Source organism: Plecotus auritus (genome assembly GCF_963455305.1).
Source record: "Plecotus auritus genome assembly, chromosome: 5".
Lineage (NCBI taxonomy): Eukaryota > Metazoa > Chordata > Mammalia > Chiroptera > Vespertilionidae > Plecotus > Plecotus auritus.
This window is the reverse complement of record NC_137776.1, coordinates 65,231,332-65,255,000: the sequence shown is the minus strand read 5'-3', so window position 1 is coordinate 65,255,000 and position 23,669 is coordinate 65,231,332. Positions and strand designations below refer to the sequence as shown.

General features: G+C 40.5%; 2 protein-coding genes across 8 annotated transcripts in view; both read right to left on the bottom strand.

Annotated features, from left to right (window-relative positions):
- CACNB4 (calcium voltage-gated channel auxiliary subunit beta 4) overlaps nt 1–3,623 on the bottom strand; it is a 243,023-nt gene extending 239,400 nt beyond the window's left edge. The window contains exons 1-2 of one of the 3 annotated variants that reach the window (XM_080668463.1): nt 3,077–3,623; nt 2,482–2,565 (exon numbers count right to left, since the gene is read on the bottom strand). In XM_080668463.1, the coding sequence (XP_080524589.1) occupies nt 2,482–2,565; nt 3,077–3,136 (144 nt within the window). In that variant the 5' untranslated portion in view covers nt 3,137–3,623. Of the gene's footprint in view, nt 1–2,481; nt 2,566–2,789; nt 3,026–3,076 lie in introns of those variants that run through there. The other 2 variants (XM_080668467.1, XM_080668464.1) reach the window with 2 other exon arrangements.
- Nucleotides 3,624–13,766: 10,143 nt separating this feature from the next.
- STAM2 (signal transducing adaptor molecule 2) overlaps nt 13,767–23,669 on the bottom strand; it is a 44,989-nt gene continuing 35,086 nt past the window's right edge. For 3 of the 5 annotated variants that reach the window (XM_080668458.1, XM_080668459.1, XM_080668460.1), the window contains exons 12-14: nt 20,735–20,888; nt 18,355–18,524; nt 13,767–16,082 (exon numbers count right to left, since the gene is read on the bottom strand). In XM_080668458.1, coding sequence (XP_080524584.1) covers nt 15,854–16,082; nt 18,355–18,524; nt 20,735–20,888 — 553 coding nt within the window. In that variant the 3' untranslated portion in view covers nt 13,767–15,853. Of the gene's footprint in view, nt 16,083–17,735; nt 17,962–18,354; nt 18,525–20,734; nt 20,889–23,669 lie in introns of those variants that run through there. The other 2 variants (XM_080668461.1, XM_080668462.1) reach the window with 2 other exon arrangements.

Genomic DNA, 23,669 nt, shown 5'->3' with positions numbered 1-23,669 from the left:
TGACACATCAATTTTTTTTTAGCAAAAGCTTTCTTTCCATGTATTTGTAAATAATATGACAGAGAAATGAGCAGCACTGTTTTATTGATATTGCAATTATCTTCGTCATGTGCAAAAGCATCATACAAACTTGGAAATATCACCAGCACTCCAATGTATCAAGAATTCAAAAATAATGAATCATTGGTCATTCAACAAATAATGAGGCTCTAATAACATAAAGAGCTGTTGTGCTTAAAAAATTATTTTAGTATTAGGGTGAAATCTGTTCATTTTTATTTCAAATAACATACTGTTACATTTCATTTGTAATCATTTTTCATACCTTCTCAAAGAAATAAAAATTCCCTTAATTTTTTTTTTATTGCAGCCATTATAGATATCTGTATTATGCCAGTTAAATGAGATCATGTGTAGGATACTTTCTGAACTGTACATGCTTACAAAAATTATGTATTTTTTTGCAAAAATAAATAGGAAGGTTGTGTATATGATATAATCATAACTAATTCGACCATTTTGTTAAACTAACAAATCCCAGTTTCAAAAAGACATATGAAATATATTTGTTCTAAAAATCTGCATTGGTTTAAATTACTCCTGGAATTATTTACCATGCAACACTTTTCATATTTTTACGTCAACACATACCAGCACACTTAACAAGAACTTATACATGTATCATCTCACTTAATCATTTATTGGAGCAAATTGAGGACAGAATATTAGAAAGAATATTGACTATATTGTTTGTGTTGGAAGAATAAAGCATTAGCAACGTGATGGTGTGGATGAACTCAAATGCTTTAGTCAAACAGTTCGTGGAATATGCTGATGTATAATTAGTATGTCTAAGGATTTTGCAACAATAAAACTACCACAAATAAGTACCTATCAAGTAAACAACAAGATCTCAGTAACATAACTAAAATTTGTTTAAAGATGAAGAATGTCTTATCAAATATGTAAATAATCTAACACAGCAAAAGGAACAGAACGTATTTTTAGAATGAATTCAGAATCCAAATATATTTATTTTAATAATGCTCATCTTAATGCTCATTGAATTAAAAAGAAGTAATAATATCTGTCTCTGCAGAAGATGAGTATCTACATAATAAATATTTAATTATGCTTTATGGACCCTTTAGGAGAGGTCTGAGTCCAATTTTTAGTCTAATGCCCATTCAACATGGATAACATGTTCAAATTGATGAGATAATCACTGAAGAAACACAGCAAAGCCCTGGCTGGTTTGGCTCGGTGGATAGAGCGTCAGCATGCGGACTTAAGGGTCCCAGGTTCGATTCCAGTCAAGGGCACATGCCCGGGTTGCGGGCTCAATCCCCAGTGGGAGGTGTGCAGGAGGCAGCCGGTCGATGATTCTCCATCATCACTGATGTTTCTGTCTCTCTCTCCCTCTTCCTTCCTCTCTGAAATCAATAAAAATATATTTTTTAAAAAATAAACACAGCAAAGCTGCCGCCATAGGTTAAAAACACATTACACGAAGCTCCAAGTGGCCTAGAGGGAAAAGAACTTGCCAAGGTCACTCCAGCAGTCCACAGTGAAGGCTGGAATAAAAGCGTCTTGGTGCAATGACCAAAGTCCTCCCAGGTCACCCCTAACACACACACCTTGACAAATGTGTTCCAAAAAGAGATCAAGGTGACTCTTTTTTTTTTTTTTTTTTTTTTTTTAATGCTCTCCCTCAGACCCAGCAGATATGTAGAGGTGGTTTCATTTACAGCACATGTCAGTACGAAAATTAAGGGCCAATATCCTGGGTCAAGATAAAAGGCACCTAAACCTAAGCATTCAGTGTAACCTGCAATCTTTAGCACACACAACGCGCATAAGAGCCACGCATAAAGAAAAAACACAATCACTAAAACACACACACACACAGACAAGAAACAAACACTAGGAGTATCACCACCCATATCCCAGGAACTGAGCGCAGGCCTTCGCTTATCTCGATTTAAACAGATCCAGCTATCTCCCTAATTTAGAGAACCAAGGAAGCAGTCCGAAAGTGAGCCCTAACTTTCTGCTCTAATTGTCTGTCTTGCGACTAGAGTTTGGAGGTCTCTCCCAAGACCCAGACAAAGAAGAGTACTGAAAAAAGAAGAGACCCGTAACTCTCAGCCCAATCAAACCAGGTCCCCGGCCCCATGGGCTTTGGTTACTCAATGTCCAGTTGTACAACTTAAAGACTCCCCCACGAACTGAAGATGCCACGAGAAATATTCCCGTCTCCAATTCAATGTCCCTGCGCTAAGCCAGGTCCCCACCAACGCACAAACTAACTTCCCAGGACGGTGCAGAGACGGAGCAGGGGCAGAGCGAGCAGGACGCAGCGGGAGCGCCCGCGGAGCAGGGAGGTGGGGGGAGGCGCTCAGGCCCCCCGGACCCCTGCGCCGCGCTCTGGCCTCCTGCCCAACCCGCTCCCCCCGCTTCCGCGCCGCGCCCGCCTCCTACCTGTCTGAGGATGAAGCTGGTCGAAGTGGTGCTGCCATCGGATCTTTTCAACCTGCTCCTCCGGGTCGTGGTGCCTCGGGCCACCTGGACTCGATACACGGGACCGGAGAGAAGCGGGTGAGGACCGCACCATGGAGAGGAGCGACCTCCCCCGGCTACAGTCCGCCTCTGAACCAGCTCCCTGGGGTCCCCCAGAGCCCACACCCAAGTCTCCTCCGCCGCCCCCAAGTCCAGCCCCCACCCCCACCTCCACTCTAATCCAAGACAACTGAAATGATGCCCGAGAGGAGCAACCCGAGAGCACCCACCACATCCATTAACAAAGACTCTCAGGGTGCGGGGTCCGAGTCCCCGGCATCTGCTGGGGAAGACTGCGGGCTCGGAAGCGGGAGCGCTGAGACGAGTCGAGGTGAGGAGGAGGAGGAGGAGGAAAAAAAAGGAGGAGGAGAAAAAGGAGGAGGGGGAGGAGAAAGGGACGCGGAGGAGGGTGGGGGAGAGGCCGCCGGCTCCCAGGACTGGGGGCCCGGCGCGCCCGCACGAAGGCGGGGCGCTGTGGGGCCGCCGAGGAGGGGGGAGGCGGAGGAGGGGGCGGTACCTGCGAGGTGGGCGACGGCGGCCCGTCTGCGGTCCCGTTCTTGGCGTAGGAGGAGGACATGGTTCACAGCCGCTGGCCAGCCCGAGCGCGGTGGGCGGAGGACCCGCAGGGCCCCGGAGACGCGGCCGCCGGGGAGGGGAGGGCGGCAGGACGTCCCCACCGGCTTCGGGACCGCGCCGGCTCGGGGCTCCCTGCCCGCACTTCGGAGAGCGCGACACCTTAAAGGGACCGAGGCGCGTGCCCCCGCCGCAGCGGCGTCCGGGCAGCGCCCCGCAGGCGGAGGTCCCGCCGAGGGCTTTCGGGATCTCGCCCACCCGAGCCCACGGGGAGAAGCGCGCTCCCACCGAGTGAGCGCCTTACAGCAGAGCTTTCCAGAGGATGGAGGAAGGGGGAAATCTGCGGTGCGGGTGGCAGGATTAAAATAGTCTGCACAGTTTAAAATGAGACAAAGGTGGCACGGTTCATGAATCAGGACTTGGGGAGGGACGCCGGTGCGGTGGCAGAGAGTGGGAAGAGCCGACCGACGGGCGTGTGCGTGTGTGTGTGTGTGTGTGTGTGTGCCCGCGCGAGTGTTTGCTGCACTGGAATTTTAAAAGGACAAGAGCAGAACCTTCTTTCTGCGACTTCACTCATTAGCCCAGCGTGGGAAGGCATAGGGTTTTGTGGTTTGTTTGTTGTCCGTGTTTTTGTATTCTTTTTGCCAACTCTGGCCTTAGAACCGCGAGCCATAGTCAACCAGGCAGCCCACTTGAGTCTGACGGGAGATGCAGCCCCACATGAGAGCTGCTTGTCCTAAGGAGTTTTGAAGGTCACGTTAAACCTGCTAAAAAAGCTAGAGTTGGCCACGTGCCTCCCATTTCTATATGGATAGCTGTTTTCAAGGGAGGAAACTCATCCATAAAACCGTGCACAATCTTTGCTGTTGTTGCTGGGTCCTCTTCTGCACATGCATACTATAGATTAATTTGAGATCAAATTAAGCAAATTGTGAAGAAGCTGGAATTTGAATAAGAAAAATACATGCAAGTTAAAAAATAAAAAGATCCGTTTAACTATAGTTACTGCATGAGAAATCCATCTTTAAAATATGCTTAGTATCTTAAATCGCTAGATCAGACCATATCACATTGCATTCCAGGATTTTTTTTTTAATAGAAACTGCCATGTTTCTTTTAAAAATTGCTTGGCATTATTGAAGACATAATTATATCTTACTATTCACCAGACACTTATTTCCATTCCTTCCCCTCCCCGCTCCTTCACTTAATCCAGACTGTCATTTCTTTCCAACTGTCTAATAACTAGTCTCTGCCTCCAGGCTCCCTACTGCGTGCAAACGCACATGCGCGCGCGCGCACACACACACACACACACACACACACACACACACACTTCATTCCATCTACACACTACAGGCAAAGCCATTTTCTTAAATACCTCTTTGTCCCAGTCACTCTTCTCTAAAAAGAACTTACTGTTCTCAGCAGCCCAGAAGATAGAGACCCAACTCCATGGTCCAACAGCCAAGCCCTCCTCTCCCCTGCTATTCTGGTCACCAACTCATTTCTTCAACTTGATCTCTCCTTACAGACGTTTGGGCAAGCAGGGAGGTCTGCACATTATTGCTTCAGCATACCAAATACAATCCCTCTTCAGCATCCCTGCCTTGGAATGTGTGTTCCCCCAACACACACACACACACACACACACACACACACACACACACACACACACGGCTGAAGCCTACTCTTCTCCAAACCTGGCTGAGCTCATTCTTCCTCCAGAACTGACCACTCTGGCGCTGGGTAGTTTCTTGTGTCCCTGAAAAGCTGGAGCATCTATTCTCTGGGCATTTAATATAGGCTGCCTTGGTTTATTAGTTCTCTTTTTGTGAAACTCTCCAATTTCTAAAATAGGTTTTTAGCTTTTTAGCTTCTATTCTTCCACCTCACATATAGTAGCTATTCCATGAAGTGTATGGGTAATGGCGTGTCTGCAAAATCAGAGCTCCCTGCTTTGGTTACGGACAACTCAATCCATTTTCAGTTCTGAGCCATTTTCATAAGTGATACTTAATCAATATTTATCGAATGAATTACTATATGGGCACCGGAATTTGAGTTTTCTGGTTTTCCACTGCCCACAGTCTCACTGGTTTTGAGTTCTCAAAAAAAGAATCTATAGCGGCAGGATAGCGAGGACCTCTCTGCACCACCAACCCCACAGCAAAACTGGGAAAAATTATTTTCAAAAAATTATTTAAATCTCTGGAAGTGGTCCAAAATCCTAGTCAAAAGAAGGAAAATGAAGAACATTTAAGAAAATTCACTAAAAGTCAATAATAACGTAAGTGAGAGTCTGTGGTATTTGAACCAAATACCTCCCTCCCTGCTTCCAGTCAGCTCAGCGAGAGGGAAACTCCACTCCACAGTGGTGCAGCCCAGATACAGGACTTCCTCTCCCCTCAGCTCCCACAGGCAGGGTTACCTTCCTGGCAGGGAAAGGACATCAGCATTTATCATCCTGTCCCTAGATGCCTGTTGCTGAGGCTACGCTCCCATCAAATACAGCAGAGAAGTAGGGGGTTCCTTGTTTAGCACAGTCCTACCTACTCATGGGATGGAGGCTCTATTGTGGGCACAGCACCCCTGAGAATACTGGGGCCCTAACTGCTCCTGGAGAAGCGAGCCAGGAGACCTGGGACTACTATCCCTCCCTACCAAGCACTGAACTCCTAAAGTGGGGGTGTCACTCAGAGAGAGGTACATCACTGTCCCTGACCCCAGCACCAGAATTCAAAGAATGAAGTTGGACCCTTACCTCATGCCCCATACAAAAATTAACTCAAAATAGATCAGAGACCTAAATGAATGAGCTAAAAATGTAAAACTATCAGAAGAAAACATTGGCAATGGATTCTTAGATATGACACCCAAAGCATAAGCAACCAAAGGAAAAAAAAACAAACCACAAATTGGTCTTCATCGAAATTCTAAACTTTTGTACTTCAAAGGGCACTACCAAGAAAGTGAAAATACAGCCCTCAGAACAGGAGAAAATATTTGCAAAGCACGTATCTAGTAAGGGACTCCTAGCTAATTTATCTATATAATCTTACAATTCAGTACTAATAAAAAGATAAATAACCCAATTTTAAGGTTGGGCAAAGAGTCTGAATAGACATCTCTCCAAAAAAGATGCACAGATGGCCAATAAGCCCATGAAAAAGATGCTTGACATCATTAGCCATCAAGCAAATGCAAATCAAAACCACAGTGAGATATCACTTTATACTCACTACAGTGGCCATAATAAAAAAGTCAAGTAACAAGTGTTGATAGGGATATGGAGAACATGGAACTGTAATACACTGCTGATGGGATTGTAAAATGGTACAGCGGATGTGAAAAACATTTTGGCTGTTCCTCAAAAAATTAAATACAGAGTTACTATATGACCCAGCAGTTCTACTCCTAGGTATATATCCAAGATAAATTCCGGGAGTCAAGAACATGGGCAGATATGTACAGTTCTCTTGGAAGAAATGAGAAGATTAAAAAAATACAAACAATACAACCCTCCACATGAAACATAGCTTACTTAACTAGACAGTCATAAAATATGATCACCTCTGTCCTTCATCAGCTTCATTCTGCCATTTTTTGTGTTTGTCATAAATTGTGTTAATTCTTTCTATAACATTTAAAGGAAGTGTTTTGCTGAAAGTTCAAATTAAGATACTGAATGATGTAAATTAAATTCCAAATAATATTCAAATTCTAGTTTTTCTACCTGCTCTATGCCCTGTGAAGAGCACAGGCTTTCAGTGATTCAAAGCTGCAATAGGACTTGAATGAATCTGTACTGGTGGTTCGCAGCCAGGATAACATGTGGGACATAAAAGTTGAGACATCCAAAACTGTCAGGAGGTTACATAGCATTTGCTTTTTCCTTAGTCCCCATATCCTCTTTCAATGTCTCTTGCTAATGTTACCTGCCCGAGTATCTGACTACAACCTTTCAACCTTCTAGGTGTTTCCTTTATGGAGTGTTTTTCATAACCACTTGCCCCTCCAGCCCACAGCAAGGGTCAGTGATGTACAGTTTCAAGCCACAAGTCAGAAAGAAATGTCCAGGGTGCTTCTGCCTCTGCTGCAGTCCTGGGCTCAGTGGAGAAATGAGCATTCTGTTCTGGAAAGCAGCCATGGGGATTGTCTGATGAGCACTGGAGATGCTAAGATTTTTTTTCCTTTTTAACAGAGCCATTGGTCTTTTTGCCACTTAAACAGGACTCTAGCCCCCTTGTCTCTTGAGAGTTAAAATAATGCCATATCCCTTGGATTCTAGGATGCAACACTGATTGAATAGACTTAAGGGAATAAAATGAAGCCTTACAATACATGCTGATCCATTGTAAAATACATCCTGATTTCACACAGGTTAAATGGAATGATAATGATAAGCACAAGGATAAGAAAGGGTGAAAGAAAACTCACATTTACTGAAAGCCAGGCATTGTGAGGTGCTATGCAGCTCTCTGCTAAATTCATCTTTATTCTTCACTAGAGGCCCGATGCATGAAATTCATGCAAGAGTAGGCCTTCCTTCCCCCAGCTGCCGGCACTGGCTTCCTTCTGGCACCCGGGACCCAGGCTTCCCTCCGGCCGGCTGCCAGTATCTGAGACCCAGGACCTGGGATTCCCTCGCAGCCCCGGCTTCCTCCGGAATGATGTCCGGTCTAATTAGCATATTACGCTTTTATTATTATAGATTCCACAAAAATTTCCTATGCCTAAGCTAGGGCCTGGGTATACACCAATGAATAAAACAGTTCCAAGTTTTAAAGGATTTTACAGACCTAGTCAGGGTAAAATGCTTTCAGATACAAATAGCAAAACCCTACCAAAAGTAGTCTAGACGAATAGAGGTAACAGATAAAGGGTTTATTTTTTCACATAAGAAGTCCAGAGGGAGATAGCCTAGAACTGGTACAGCCACTTAAAGGTGTCATCTAGGAGCCAGGTACTCTGAATCTTCCTGAACCATCATAACTTTCTTCCCTGTGGTCACAATATGATTGCTTTAGCTCCTGACATTGCACCTGCCTTCTAAGCCAGAAGAGGGGGAGCAAAAAACCTTTCCTTCCAAGTTTTTTCTTTCTTCCTAGGAAGCCCTCCCCAGGAACTTTGACCTATATCTCATTGACCAAAATCATGTCACGCGGCCACCTGGGCTGCAAAGGAGTCTAGGAAGGCAAGTACTATTAACTTGTTTGCTGATTTCCATATGGCATATAAATAAGAAGTCTGGAAATGCATATTGAATGGGCCAAACTATAGCATCTGAGACAGAGACAGAGCCCTTTGACACAAAGACAGGTCATCCCAGTATAACATGACAACCCCTATAACATAGTCACAAGGTGCTACAGAAGTGCAGCATGGTCTGGGGCCAGAATCAGGGAAATGTGAGCCAACACTTGAAAGACAATTTGTTAGATGGGTAAAAGAATTTCAGACAGAGGAAAATAACAGGGCCTAACACAGGTGTGAAACAGCAAAATTGGCACCTGAAGAATTTGGGGTTGGAGGGTTGGAATCTAGCCTGTATGCAGGAAAGTGGAAGAAGGGGTTAGCAGGGCCGCCAACGGTGAGATCGTGAAGATCCTAATATGTGATTCTAAAGAGTCTGGTCCTTATCCAGAACGTAAAAGAACCCCATGCTCAGGCTGGGTGCTCTCAGCAACTGTGATTTTTGAAGAAACCAGGCTGTGTAGGCCCTGGATCCCTAAGCTTCGACTCAAAACTACTCTCCTAGTTCAAAACAGCCTCAACCAGTTGTCACCTGGTGTTTTCCTCAGCAGTGCCCTGAGTTTTGCTTTTCTCTAGTCACAAAACACAGAATTCTGTAAGCTTCCTTAAGTTCTTGCTTTCTCCACCTGACCCTCCTCCTCACAGAAAGAGCCTATCTGTTTATATCAAGCTCTGGTCTCACCTGCGTAACAGAGCTAATTGTACTACAATGCGCACATTACACAGATCCAGCCACTATTATGTTCTTCCTACATGAGTATTCTCACATCTGAAGGCATTTTCTACCTGGGTGAGCCCTTTGGGACCCCATTCATCTCAGTGTTTTGTGGGAAAGGAAATTGTCACCGGAGATGTCTTGACAACCTTATCACACAAATTATTTCTAGGTAATAGTCCCTCTAGTATAGTGAGGAAAAGCACATGCTTGCGCAAGAGACAGAGCCTGGTTTAGAAACCCAGCTTTGCCACTTACTAGCTTGTGAAGATTAATCTCTTCGCCTGCCTCTCTTTCTAACAAGTGTTATGAGAATTCAATGACAATGTATATGAAAATGGTTTTCAATCAAGGCAAAGTGCAGTGCCTACCATTACACAACTAGTGAGTGCATGGCGAAGCCACAAATACAGCTCAGGCTTGGAAACTCAAGTTTTTAGCATCCCCAGCATATAACAATGTTATTGAATGTATTAATGAATGCTAATAAATCTTTAATGTTTTCATGTTTCAAAATAGAAGAGACAGGAGCAGTTTGAAGCTTTTATTCCCATCTCCACTTGTAGGGCCTCTCTCTCTTAAGGAGGTTTCTAAAAGAAGGTTTCAGTTTTAACAATCAGGTCAGCTGCAAATATATTAATTCTAGCCTTTACTGACTAAAAACGATGGTATACTTATACCAGAGAATCTTAATAAGAGCTTATTTGACGCTGGCAGAGTGACAGAGCAATTCGACTTTGAATTTACCTCACTGGCAACACAGTGGGCAGGACTGTCTCGGTGACCGATACGGTATAAAGGAACCCTCTACATTCACTCCCAACCTTCTCCCCTGCCTTCTCTCCATACATTTAGAGGCAGGAAAACAAAATACTCACTGGCCCAGACTCGCTTGCCTCTTAAGTGAGTAGCCTTTTGACCCCGTTTTGACCAGTGATACACAGGTGAGCATCCCAGGGGGTTTCCCAGGAAAGAAATATGGTAAGATTATTTTTGGCTGGCATCTTAAGTCCTGTTTTTCTTTTTAGACAATGCACTTTTCACAATACTTGTCTGAAGTTACTTGGAGGGGGAAAATATGTGACAGCTAAAAACCGTCTCTACATTGACACCTAACACATCCGTTCATGGGATATCTGTTCACCACTGGGAGCTCTATCCTAACAAGATAGCACTGACACCCCTTGAGGTGTGTGACAGAAGTGATCAGGTGAGGACAAGGCTGTCATCCCTTAGGACTGCCAACTATATAGCTATGGGGTTGATCTGTCGCAGCTGTACAACTTAGGTCCTAGAACTGACTACCCTTAGGGTATATTATAGCAGTGTCAATGAGTGGCTGGTCAAAGAACAGTCTTAGTTGGGATAACTACCTCATACAAAACAATGAAGTTGGAGTCCTACTTCACACCATGTACACGATTTAACGCAAAAAGGGGTCACAGACCTAATTATAAGAGCTAAAACCATAAACATCTTAGAATAGGAGAAAATTTTCATGACCCTGGATTTGGCAATGGACTCTTAGATAGATAGCAAAAGCATAAGCAACAAAAGAAAAAATAAACTGGATTTCATCAAAATTAAAAACTTCTGTGAACCAAAGAACATCTCAAGAAATAGAAATGACAACCTACAGAATGAGAGAAAATATCTGCAAATCGTGTATCTAGTAAGGGTCTAGTATCCAAAATATATAAATAACTATTACAATCCAACAACAAAGACAACCCAATTAAAAAATAGGCAAAAGACTTAGACATTTCTCCAAACAAGTTATACAAATGGCCAACAAGCATGTGAAAAGAGGCACAACATCATTGGCCATAAAGGAAATGCAAATTAAAACCACAATGAAGTACTTCAACATCTGCTAGGATGGCTATAATTTTTAAATAAATAAACCTTGGTGAGGATGTAGGGACACTGGAACATTCATCATTGCTAGTGGGAATGTAAAATTGTTCAGCTGTGTAAGTTTGGCAGTTCCTCAAAAAACTAAACATAGAATTACCATGTATGTCAAAGAACTGGAAATTGGTACTCAAATACAGGTACACACATATTCATAGCAGCACTATTCACAACAGGCAAAAGGTGGAAACAGCCCAAGGACCACCAACACATGAACAACATAGACCACTGTATATGAAGCTCATATACAGTGGTCTATGTGGAGATGAACCTCACAAACATTATGCTAAGCGAAAAAAGACACAACATTCTAATTTTGGAACTAGTGGGGGTTGTACAACATTGTGAATGTTCTAAATGCCACTGAATCATGTTCACTTTAAAATGACTAATTATATTATACCTTGGCCAGTGTGGCTCGGTTGGAGCATCGTCATGTGCACCAAAAGGTTGCAGGTTCGATTCCTGGTCAGGGCACATAACTAGGTTGTGGGTTCAATATCTAGTGGGCGCGTGTACATGAGGAAACTGATGTTTCTCTCACATGGATGTTTCTCTTTTCCCTTTCCTCTCTCTTTAAAATCACTAAGACATATCCTCGGGTGAGGATAAATAAATGAGTGAATGAATAAATGAACGAACAAATAGGCTAATTATATTATCACATCTCAATTTTAAAAAAATGATAGCTGGCTCCCTTAACCAAAGCGTAATCAGTAAAGGTCACTGATTTGCTATAAAGGTACTGGGAAGCCTTTATTTTACTCTTTAGGATATTAAATGGTGTATAATAAGAACAAAACCAAACTCCATTCTTCAGTAGAATTTGTGGGGAATATTCATCCAGTTTTGTTTCTTCTGTTCCTCTTGTTTGCCTTTGAACATCTCCCTTCAACACCCACTACTCAAGATGGGCAGAAGAGTAGACAATAAATGTATAAATTGTTAACACCTCTGGCATAAAGAAATCAATTATTAAAATGCAGATGTGGTATTTAAAAAAATCAGTAAAATGGCATTATGGAATTAACTGGGAGTTTGGTTTCATTTATCCAGGCAATCTCATTCTAGTTTAGAAAACATAAAAACTGCTACTGGACTAGACATTTGTCTCAGAAGTCTTGTGACCATTTTAACCAATCTTTTAAGTTTGGAGAGCTTGGTACTCAATTTCACTGTATACTTTTATCTGTTTATTAATTTCCTAGGGATGCCCCAACAAAGTACTTCAAACTGTGGCTTAAACAACATACATTTCTTCCCTCTCAGTTCTAGAGGCAAGAAATAGAAATGAAGGTGTCAGCAGGACCAAGTTCCCTCTAGGCCCTGGGGAAGGCTCCTTGCTTCCTCCAACATCTAGTGGCTGCAGGCAGTCCTTAATTTCTGGCAGCGAAACTCCAATTTCTGCATCCATCTTCACATACCTTGCTCGCTGTGTCTCTGTGTCTTCTCTTCTTATAAGGAAATGAGTCATTGGATTTAGGATCTTCCTAAATGCAGGATGTCGCCTCAAAACTTTAACTAATTATACTACAAAGACTTTATCCAAATAAGGTCACATTCTGACATTCTGGGTTAACATGAATTTTTGGGGGACACTATTCATCTCATTCTACTATGTCAGCAACATAATTTCTCTTTTTTGACACAGTAAGGCTTTTGAAAACGTCTAATTCCAATTTATGTTGGTAATATTAGAATTCTTCTGGGGAAACTTTAAAAAATAAATTTTTAATCTTCAAAAGAAAATAAATTTTAAAAATATCAAACCCTTAGAACTGGGTCCTCCCTTTATTGACTAAAACTGATGTAAGCAAATAAGGAAAATGTCTTTTGATAGAAACAAAGCATGACAGATTGGTATTCTATTCTTTATAATTTGTTACTTAAAAAAATAACTTCAGCATTGTCATCATAATAATTCAATAAATTTTTTCCTAGAAGTCAGGAGCCTTGACACATACAATTTTTACTATGAAAAACTTTTACAAAAATCCCTAAGCCATAATTTTTTAAACATTTAAAATTAATTTTTTAACAATTTGGAAGGTGAAATTTTATAACCAAACATCTAATCTTCAAAATGTACAGTGAAATCTATGTGGTCAAAAATCAACTACTTGAAATTGCATATGATTACAATGTATGTATCTTTCAAATCATAACTGATAGTTATAACCATTTCAGATTCAGGTAATTTTATAAATAAATCACGAAGTTAAAAGACAATGTTGGTAGACTACGTTTTCCACACTATAAGAACATCTCCAGCCCTAGCCAGTTTGGCTCTGTAGATAGAATGTCAGCCCATGGACTGAAGGGCCGCAGGTTCGATTCCAGTCAAGGGCATGTATCTTGGTTGAAGGCTCGATCTGCCACCCAGGTCGGGGAACATGGGGAAGGCAACCAATCAATGTTTCTCTGTCTCTCCCTCTCCCTTCCACTCTCTCTAAAAATCAATGCAAAGAATATCCTTGGGTGAGGATTAACAACATAAAAAACCCCATATCCCGCTTCATATATTTTAACACCCAGGGGAAAGTTTTCTAGATTAATGAAAACTTTATTTTAATTTCAGGAATTCTTTCTGATGTACCAAGACTTCATGTGAAATAGCAGAAGTTATTTTTATTTTTTTATATCGAAACAGTTAAGTATGAATCCAATGTAGAAATCTGATGTTAGACAGTTCCTTTGGCAGAAAACATTTAATTATAAACAGGTTTTAAAATAAATACAATCCCTAAGATCATAGAAAAGAAAAATAACAACCCTGTATTTCTCAACCCTAAAAATATCTCAGTACACCAATTTAATAACATTTCCATACTATCAACAACCTGCAACACAAACTTCATTACAATATGGCAAAAATAAAATTATTTTAAGAGGGAGAAGAAACTTCTGAATGTATAAAATTTCACAGATAAGTGACAATATACACTATTTATATACATGTTGCATGTTACATTATTCCAAAATTACTCAATTGGCTGATCTCGATTTAGTGGGTGTGCAATATTTATACTAGTTTAACTTCTGCAGAATTAAGCTTTTACAATTCCAATGACAATTATACATAAAATATTTACACAAATATTAAAATAGCTGTTTATTAAATATTGTTTGGGAGAAAAAGAGGTTTTCCATATATATGCAAACATCAACTATTATCAAGAGCAGCTTTGTAAATGTTTTTTTATGTTTTGCATTCTTTAAAGATTAGATTTGCTTCCAAAAGGTAAGGTGCCATTTTAGAATTTTTTGTAAATATATAATTTAATTGACATGGAAGAAAAAGAAACACTGGATGAAAAACAGAACATACTGCTTGTTTTTCCCTTTAAACGTAGACCAAGTAGTATAGAGACCATGTTGTTCTAGGATACTGTTTCCTTGAAAAAGGAATATACTTAGAATCAAATTTCTTTAAACAGTAAATGATAAAAATTTGTAGAGCACTATTTCATATGGATTATTAGTATAATGATTAAGGGCTTTCTTTAAAAAGTAATATAGAAATCTTGCTTCCATACTATTAACTTTTTAAAAACTAAACTTATGTCTACCGTTTTTCCCAGTCTAAATATCATATATCTGAAGGCATATGTATTTGCATTTTCTATTTTGTGTTATCTAAAAAATTGGTAGATGATGCAGTAGTGTGGGAATTTTTAGGAAAGAAAATCCCTTTTGCGTCACTACCCAACTCCTACAGTGGAACCAGTTAGTACTGTAAGCTCATTTAAAATGTAGATTTCAGAAAAACCGTCTTGATAGCTTCCCTATCAATCCACTGCCTGCTGTTATTCCACAGGCTCAGAAAGAAAAGGCCCAATTTTTTGACAGCCTGGCACAGCAATCGTACTTGAATCACCTCTGTGAAGCAGCAATATATCAATAAAAACACACGTATCATCCATGCTTGGCACCCATCACATCCAACTATTAGGAATGTCTCATGGCTCAAATTCACGTCATGGTAAAAAGGAAATGCAGCATCTCTTCACACCACTTTATGAAGGAAACACAGGGACCACATCTTCATCCCAGAATGGCCAGTCATTTGAAAAGGTCGGTACAGTGGTAAATTCCAAGGACCCTTGTAGGAAAAGAAATGTTCTTCAGGGAATGGAAATGTTTTCTGGGGCACTCCTTAGCCCACTACTGACTGGGGGACTAGCTAAATGCTTTATCACACACCTGCATTTACATGGTCTTCACTTTTAATAACAGAAAACATTTGGTTCCTTCCAAATTGCTCTTGCTACTGTAGACAATGATATGCTAATTATTACTCAACGTAATACTGAGCAAAACTGACAGTACTGCAAATACAACTGCAATTTAAGATGCCAAAAGGAAGTATGTTGACAAGCTAAATGCTTGCACCATAAGATATTTGCCTTTAAAAATAATGGTGTGTGGGAAACTGAAAAAAAAAAAATATGCAGACAAAATATATTTAAAGGTTTCAGTGCTCTCCCAATTCACATGACATTTTAAGGATAAAGGATGGTTTCTTTATAAAATTAAAACACTCCCATATCATGCTGTTTAGTGTCATAAGGCCATTTATTGGGTGTCCAGATTTGTGTAAAGAAATTTGAAATTAAGACAAAAACTGGAAGCTGTCTCTGTTCAAAAGTGTGACTTCAAACAAACTGGACTGAAAAAAACCCTTTTATGGCCGAGTAAGATAAGTTTTTGTGCTTTTTTTATTCATTGTCCATCCTCAGAAAAAACATTTTTTTTCCTCTTAATATTTTCAGATTAAAGTCATAATGGTCGAATAATACACATAGGAAGTCTTTCAAGAAAATGCCTGGCTTGTTTCTAAAGGAGAGGCTGCTGATGGTAATTTGTTTGCTGCTGGGCCACTGCGTGCGCTGGAACTGCCATGGGGAAGCCTGCCAGCTGTGGCAGACTGGCCGCAGTGTTCTGGTAAGATGACAGGTCCACGGACATCCCCATCTGCTGCGTGTAAGCAGCTGTGCCAGCAGCTGACTGAAGGGCAGAGTTCTGGTTCATATAAGTAGGATTGGAAACAGGGTCTTGTCCAGGGCTACAAACAAGATTTTAAAAAGAAAACCGTTTACTTTGCAGTCTAGGTTATGGCCAGAAATCAATCATCCTGAGAAAATAAAAAATGCCTTTCCTATCTTTTCAAGTTTATTACCTCTGCTATTCCAATTATGATTTACTCACTCTACCTATCCAACACTGTTAACCCTTTGTACGCCATAAGAAACAAGTGGTGGACCTTCTGCACACGCCACGCACACCTATAGCCGCAAACCTCACATATCAACTCCGGTAGCCCAATTTTAAAATCAGACTTGTTAGTGACATCTCTGGGTCTGTAAAGAAAATTATGGTAACTTAAATTCGTAAATATTCCAGCACATATGGAAGAAATTCCAATATCAACATATAGGGCTGCCACTCAGATGCGCCTGAGATAAACACTGTGACACTTGAGATTTGTGTTTTCATGAATTTCACGCCTAAAATGGTAAACATGGTGTGCATTCTTCATTATTTTTTTACAGATTTCGTCTTTGGAACATCAACAAAATTTAGTGTTTTCGAGGCTTTTCGTGTCGGCGCTTGCTTTTGTTGATATTTCCATAGAATTGAAAATTGTCATTATTTTATTATTGAATTTACCGTTGTAATATATTGTGCAAATAAAATTCAATCCCCATAAATGGCATCAGATGAAGAAATAATTGAACCAAGCACCTCACAAGAAGATGACATCCTTTATTCAACTCCAGAGTCAGATGATTTTTTAAATTAAATTCAAAATATCATGGTGTGTGGGGATGGTTTCCGTTTTGGACGTGTGGCAGTTAACTGGTTAATGTAATTTTTATATTTGGTAAGAAGAAAGTACTCAAAAAGTAAAAAATATAAGGTAACAAGGCCCATTTAATCTGAAATCATTTAAAAATCTTTTGGAGAGCTACAGACTGTTTCTGTCAGCGGAATCCTTGGCAGCTTCCATGAGAACAAGCCCCCCCGCCCCGTTCAAGTACACCTTCAGCCCATGTTCTTTCTCCTTTCCTCATTTCTCCATCCAGCATGAAGGAGCCCACCCATTTTCCTCACATTCTTTCCTCTTTCCTTCGGTAGGGCACTTTCAAAGCTGCCCCGATTGTCAGCCTAATCTAAATCCCTACATAAAATTAATGAAGGCAGAGAGAATGGTGTACTCTACATAGGACTCTGCATCTACCTGCAAGACAGTCCTGACCTATAGTTTATTAACACTATTAAAAGAAAACTAAGTTGAAAAACCACACAAAATTACAGGACTTCTGTTTGTTCCTGTAACTACATACATTTATCTTAAAAGATATGTAATTTTAAATTACACCAAATACACTGCTCACAGTATAGGAGGATTAATGTTTACACTACCTGTTTCTTCTCTGTAATTCTTTGTGTTACCCAAGATAACAAAATTTTGCATTTTAATTGAATACCAATATGAACAAGTTTATTTAATTTCCAGATAGCTAAAATGTATACTTATGGAATTTAAGAGTAGGGAGAGACCTCAGAAATTATCTACACATGACTATATGGAGTGCACATTCTGTGTGGCTAAGCAACTTTAATAGAAGGCAAGATTTAAATATGATTTTCAGAATAGAAGTGTTATCATAAAAAATTAGACCACAAATTCCCCAACTCAAACACTTCTTTTTTTAAAAATATATTTTATTGATTTTTTATAGAGAGGAAGGGAGAGGGATAGAGAGTTAGAAACATCGATGAGAGAGAAACATCGATCAGCTGCCTCCTGCACACCGCCTACTGGGGATGTGTCCGCAACCAAGGTACATGCCCTTGACCGGAATCGAACCTGGGACCCTTCAGTCTGCAGGCCGACGCTCTATCCACTGAGGCAAACCAGTCAGGTCTCAAACACACTTCTTTAAGAGTCAAAATAAGAGTTTTCTGACTTTAGGTGTGCATACCGATAAATATGTCTGGGACTACTTTGCTAGTCTGATTACAGCACCATGCTATGGTACATATATGCTAAAGTATATCATAGGCTTGGTCCCTGTGGGGACAATTAGCTTTATTTTGTTCCAGGACCCAGACTATAAGCCATGGGCAACCATCTCAGTGTGGGTAACAAAGCTAAGAGCAGCATCATTCTGACTTCATGAAATTATGATTGGGCAGTTCTATAACTTTATCTCAACAGTAAAAGATGGCACTATTATTACAAAGAGAAGGGTCTACTTATTCTCCTTCTGAAAGTTTGTGAAAATTTAATGTACCCAATTATAAAATTAACACAGCTCCCAGAAACTTACCTTAGATACGGAGCCTGAGCAGACTGTGTTGTCACTGAAGAATTCACATTTGGAGGCAGAGATCTCAGTGGACCAATCTGATCTGGTCCTAGGCTGTAGTTTTGGGCAACAGTAACTTGGTGCATGCTTTGACCCATATAATTTCCACCATGTGATTGAATTGGGTATGTCTATTAACAAAGAGAAAAATTGGCTCACTGAACTCCCAAACAACTACCTAACAATACGTTTAAAGACTTACATGAAATAAAATATTGGTTTTACCAATCCATTCACCCTAGTATAGAAAGTGGAGAGCTTTCAAACCACAGTGCCAATCTATGGGAATTTATTATTTTCTTGGTTGTTCTTTTATTATGCACGGGGTTGAAAGGAAAGGAGGTGGTGTATTTTTAAGTAGCAAATTGGAATCCATCCAGGTTGCCTATTACTCCGTAACATGTCTTGCTGTAGAGCCACAGAAAACTAAATACTCCCATGAAGGACAACCACCAGAAAGATGACCTTCTTCACCTGCATCCCAGGATGACTTAATTCAACTCCTTCCTAAGAATGACACTTAGGAGAATGTATTGAAGAAGGAGACTATGTTGAAGAATAATGGGATCAGGGCAGTGTCCTCCCTGGCAATATGTCCTTTACTTCCTGCCTCTAAGACAGGACAAAAGTAAAGAGTAATTCTGTGGATAAAGGAGATGTATATTTAGGAAATAGCAACATGGTCTGAGTCTCTGGTTATTTATATGTAACCTACTTAATTTTCAGAGTAACATCTTAAGGATAGGATCTACCATCTGTCTATTAAATACAGAATTCAAAACAATGTACATGTTTAACAAATATAATATAGCAACTACCATCACTCCAGTTTTAAACTAAGCTGTTTTTAAGCAAAAACCATTGACATGAAAATTTAGAATGCTAGAAATGCCAAATCAATACATTAAGTGCAATCCTTCACTTCCTTGGCAGACTTGTAACAACTCAATGACAACAGACTGAGACTGCGAATGGACCTCTTCTGCAGTTAGTGTTTCTCACCAGAACTAATGGTGTGTCAAACCAAGTTTTCCTAGTACGAACCCTTTTCTTCAAGTTAGAATAGGAACTTTGAACATTTCAAATGCTGTTATGAATGTATAGTGTACGGAAGTTAAGAAAGTGATAGAAATCTTAACTTTTTACGTAATTGTGTTGTGCGTAGCAAAGTACAGGTTGTAAATCGTATGCAACTAAACACAAAACCTGACATAAGAATGACAACCCTGTCCAGACATACAAAGAAGCAAATATGATATAATTCTTATAATATAATATCAATGGTAGACATTTCTATTTTGTTCCATTTTCACAGCAGCAGCAAATAGCTCTGAAAACAGAAGCAATAATGAATACACTCCAGATGTCTTCTGCACCCAGAAATCCTTTCTACTTTCATTGTAATGACTCTTCCATCATTTTCAAAAGTTCAGGGCATAGCATATTTGATAAATGCATCTTGTTTGATGTGACAGTTACCATAGTAACCATTCTTTTTCTACTTAACAATTTTGTTATCTCAAGTCATCTAGATTATGCACCCACACTCTCTTCTCTTTTTGGTCTCTCCTTTACACCCTCCTTTACATACCAGTTTTCATAAATTAACATGAATTTTGGTCATCAGAGCTCATTCTGAATTTAATCGCTAACTGGCTGAAATTTGAAAAAGGCTTCAGAATACTGGAAACTGATAAGTATTCACTTCAGCTGGGAAGCATATGTAAGGTGTAAAGTCCTGGGAAAAGATGCTGTTCATGTATAGCTTACTGAACCTGCATCAATAAGCCTGCATCATATCCTCATGATACATGAAATTTTACCAATTTAAGTCATGCATCTAAGAAAACATAAAACATGATCTGAGAACAAAAAGTAGTTCAATAAGTCTTTAAATAATCACAAAAGTCATAGAAATCTTGACAGGAATGTTAAATCCTGCTTGTTGAGCAATAGGATCAGCATCAGTACCTCATGTGGAAGACTTCTGATATGACATACAGTGTCCTAAAATCAAAGGATTTATACTCTATGCTTACAAAAAGGACTTATATATACTTTAAAGATTTATGTTTTATATTTACAAAGCATAAGAAGAACCAAAAGTCCTCTCATATATTTAGTAGTCTCTTTTTGTTAAAAGAGAACTAAAATGTATTTGTGAAATACCAGTATCTACTTTGTCCTGGTGAGCACTAATTATTTAGCCAATATTTTTTTACTATCAAAAATTAGTTTTATAATTTTATTCATGAACCATAGAAAATTTAATACCATGCTTTAAAACTTCTTTTAAACTATTTTTTTAATTTTAAAAAATATTCTAAAAAAACATGCTCACCTGCATTGGAACCCCAGCTGATGAAGGTGGGTAATGTGCTGGAGGATGGAGCTTTGAATAAACTGAATACATTGGTGCTTCATTCACCAATTTGTTATAGAGTTCCAGAGCTTCTAAGACTTTTACATTCAACTCAGACAATTCTGAATGCTTCCTGATATAGAAGAAAAGCACTTTAATACTCTTCATAGTTTTAAAGCATATATTTAGCAACACAAATTATTTTTTAAATGTAGCACATTTTCTTTTTATATATATATTTTTATTGATTTCAGAGAGAAAGGGAGTGGGAGCGATAGAAACATCAATGATGAGAGAGAATCATCGATCAACTGCCCTTTACACCGCCCACCCCGCACTGGGGATCGAGCCCCCAGTCCCGGCATGTATCCTGACCAGGAATCAAATCATGACCTCCTGGTTCATAGGCTGACGCTCCAACACTGAACCACGCCAGTTAGGCAAATTTAGCACATTTTCTATTCATATTTTAAGTAGTTCTTTATATACAGGGTGGGGCAAAAGTAGGTTTATAGCTATGAGTATGCAAAACACAGAACTTATTCTTATATTATTATTCCATACGAGAAACTATAAACCTACTTTTGCCCAACCTTGTACAACGAAAGAATATTCACAAAGGGAAAACAGGAGGAGGAATTATTTAATTCTTATAATAACTAGCTAATATAACTTCATAAAACTAGTCCTTTCCATACCTCACAAAATGCAAGCAAATCATGATTTTGGTGCTAGGAGAATTTTGTTCCATATGTTATAGATTTCTGTTGGAAACTCAAATACAAAGAAGAAAAATTTCTCAATTTTGGAAGAGTCCAGGCTTTAATTAAAAATCTTAGTAGAGCCCTAACCCATTTGGCTTAGGGGATAGAGCGTCGACCTGTGGACTGAAAGGTCCCAGGTTCGATTCCGGTCAAGGGCATGTACCTTGGTTGTGGGCACATCCCCAGTAGGAGGTGTGCAGGGGGCTGCTAATTGATGTTTCTCTCTTATTGATGTTTCTAACTTTCTATCCTTCTCCCTTCCTCTCTGTAAAAAATCAATAAAATATATTTTTAAAAAAAGAAATCTTAGTAGAACAAAGAACTCAGGCAAGGCCCAGAGTCTGCTATGAAATACAATATGACTGAAATAAAAACACAGTCACAAACAAAATCATGCATATTTCCACTTGCTTATATTCATGAAAGGATCAACTGAAAAAAATTTTAATAATTATCCCTGAAAATGAAAATGATGTTATATAAATTAGTTTCTACTGCTCTTATTTGTTGATTTCTTTTTAGAAAGTGCGTGAAAAAGAGATACCTTATATGTAAAAACAAATCCAAATAAAAGAATGTATTTTCAATTTACCCAAGGAACTCCAGAGAAAATCCTTCTGACTTGGTACCCTTCTGTCTATTCCACTGGGAGGAATAAAGAACTCCCTTTGCAACTGACAAGTTCAAGAAGTTAAATGGTCACTTTTTTAGGCATCCAACAAGCCTGTTTATTAAATGTAGCTCTTTTTTATATATACGCAAGAGGCCTAAGAGATAAGAGGCAGAGGGCTTGCCCTGACCAGTGTGGTTCAGTTGGTTGGAGCATCGCCCCATATACTGAAAGAGGCAGAGGGCTATCAAACAAATGACCTGGCCTGAGACCTACCAAGACTTGTCACCTTTCCTCTATGAGAATATCTGAAACAAACAAAATATGCTGTTTCCTCTCTTGTATGTGTGACAGTATGAGGTAGGTCATACTTTCAGAAGTATCAGTTGTAAACCACATAGGAAGCTTCAGAAATTAGTGTCCATGCTAACAAAAGTATGGCTAAGAATTAACCACAGCCTTCTTTTCCAGTTTGATCATTCATTGACCATTAACATCCCTGCACCGAAACCAAAGTAGCAGATATTTAAATAGTTAGTGCTTTCCTCAAAATAAGAACAAAATGTGAGAGAAACCAAGATGGCGGCATAGGTAAGCACCTAAACTGCTGCCTCGCACAACAATTTCAAAACTACAACTAAAAGACAGAACGGACACCATCCAGAACCACAGGAAAGCTGGCTGAGTGGAAATTCTACAACTAGAAGGAAAGAGAAAAGCTCACAGAGAATTGGAGGTACGGCAAAGGGTCTTGGTGCGTGCAGAGAGGAAGGGCAGCTGAGAGCCTGGCTGACTTTCTCTGGCGGAAGGGGGAAGGAAGCCCCCGACCGCATTGAACCACAGTTCTGACTGCACTGAACCCCAGTCCCGGGCGAAACCCCGTGGACCCAGGTTCATACAGGGGGAGTCTGGACTGTCAGCTAGAGAGAAAGGCACCCGGAGACTCGGAGACCCGGGGGAGCCCCGGGGGAGCCCCGGCAGGCAGGGTTCTGGAGGCGCGCGCGCCAGTGTGCACAAAGGCTGCGGAGGTTGCCACAGGCTTTCCCTAGCAGAAGGGAGTCCAAAGCTCCTGACTGAACTGAACCCTAATTCTGATTGCACTGAACCCCAGTTCCAGGCGAGCCCCTGGGGACCCACGCTCTTGTGGGGGGGAATCTGGACTCTCGGGTGGAGATTCGGGAGCCGGGGAAGGCAGAGGTCTGGAGGCGCGTGCGTGCCAGTGCACACAAAGGCTGCGGAGGTTGCCACAGGCTTTCCCTAGTGGAAGGGAGTCAGAAGCTCCTGACTGCACTGAGCCCCAGTTCTGACTGCACTGAACCCCAGTTCCAGGCGAGCCCTGGGGACCCGCGCTCTTACGGGGGGGAATCTGGACTCTCGGGCAGAGACTCGGGAGCCGGGAAGGCAGATGTCTGGAGGCACGCGCATGCCAGTGCGCACAAAGGCTGCGGAGGTTGCCATAGGCTTTCCCTAGTGGAAGGGAGTTAGAAGCTCCTGACTGCACTGAGCCCCAGTTCTGACTGCACTGAACCCCAGTTCCAGG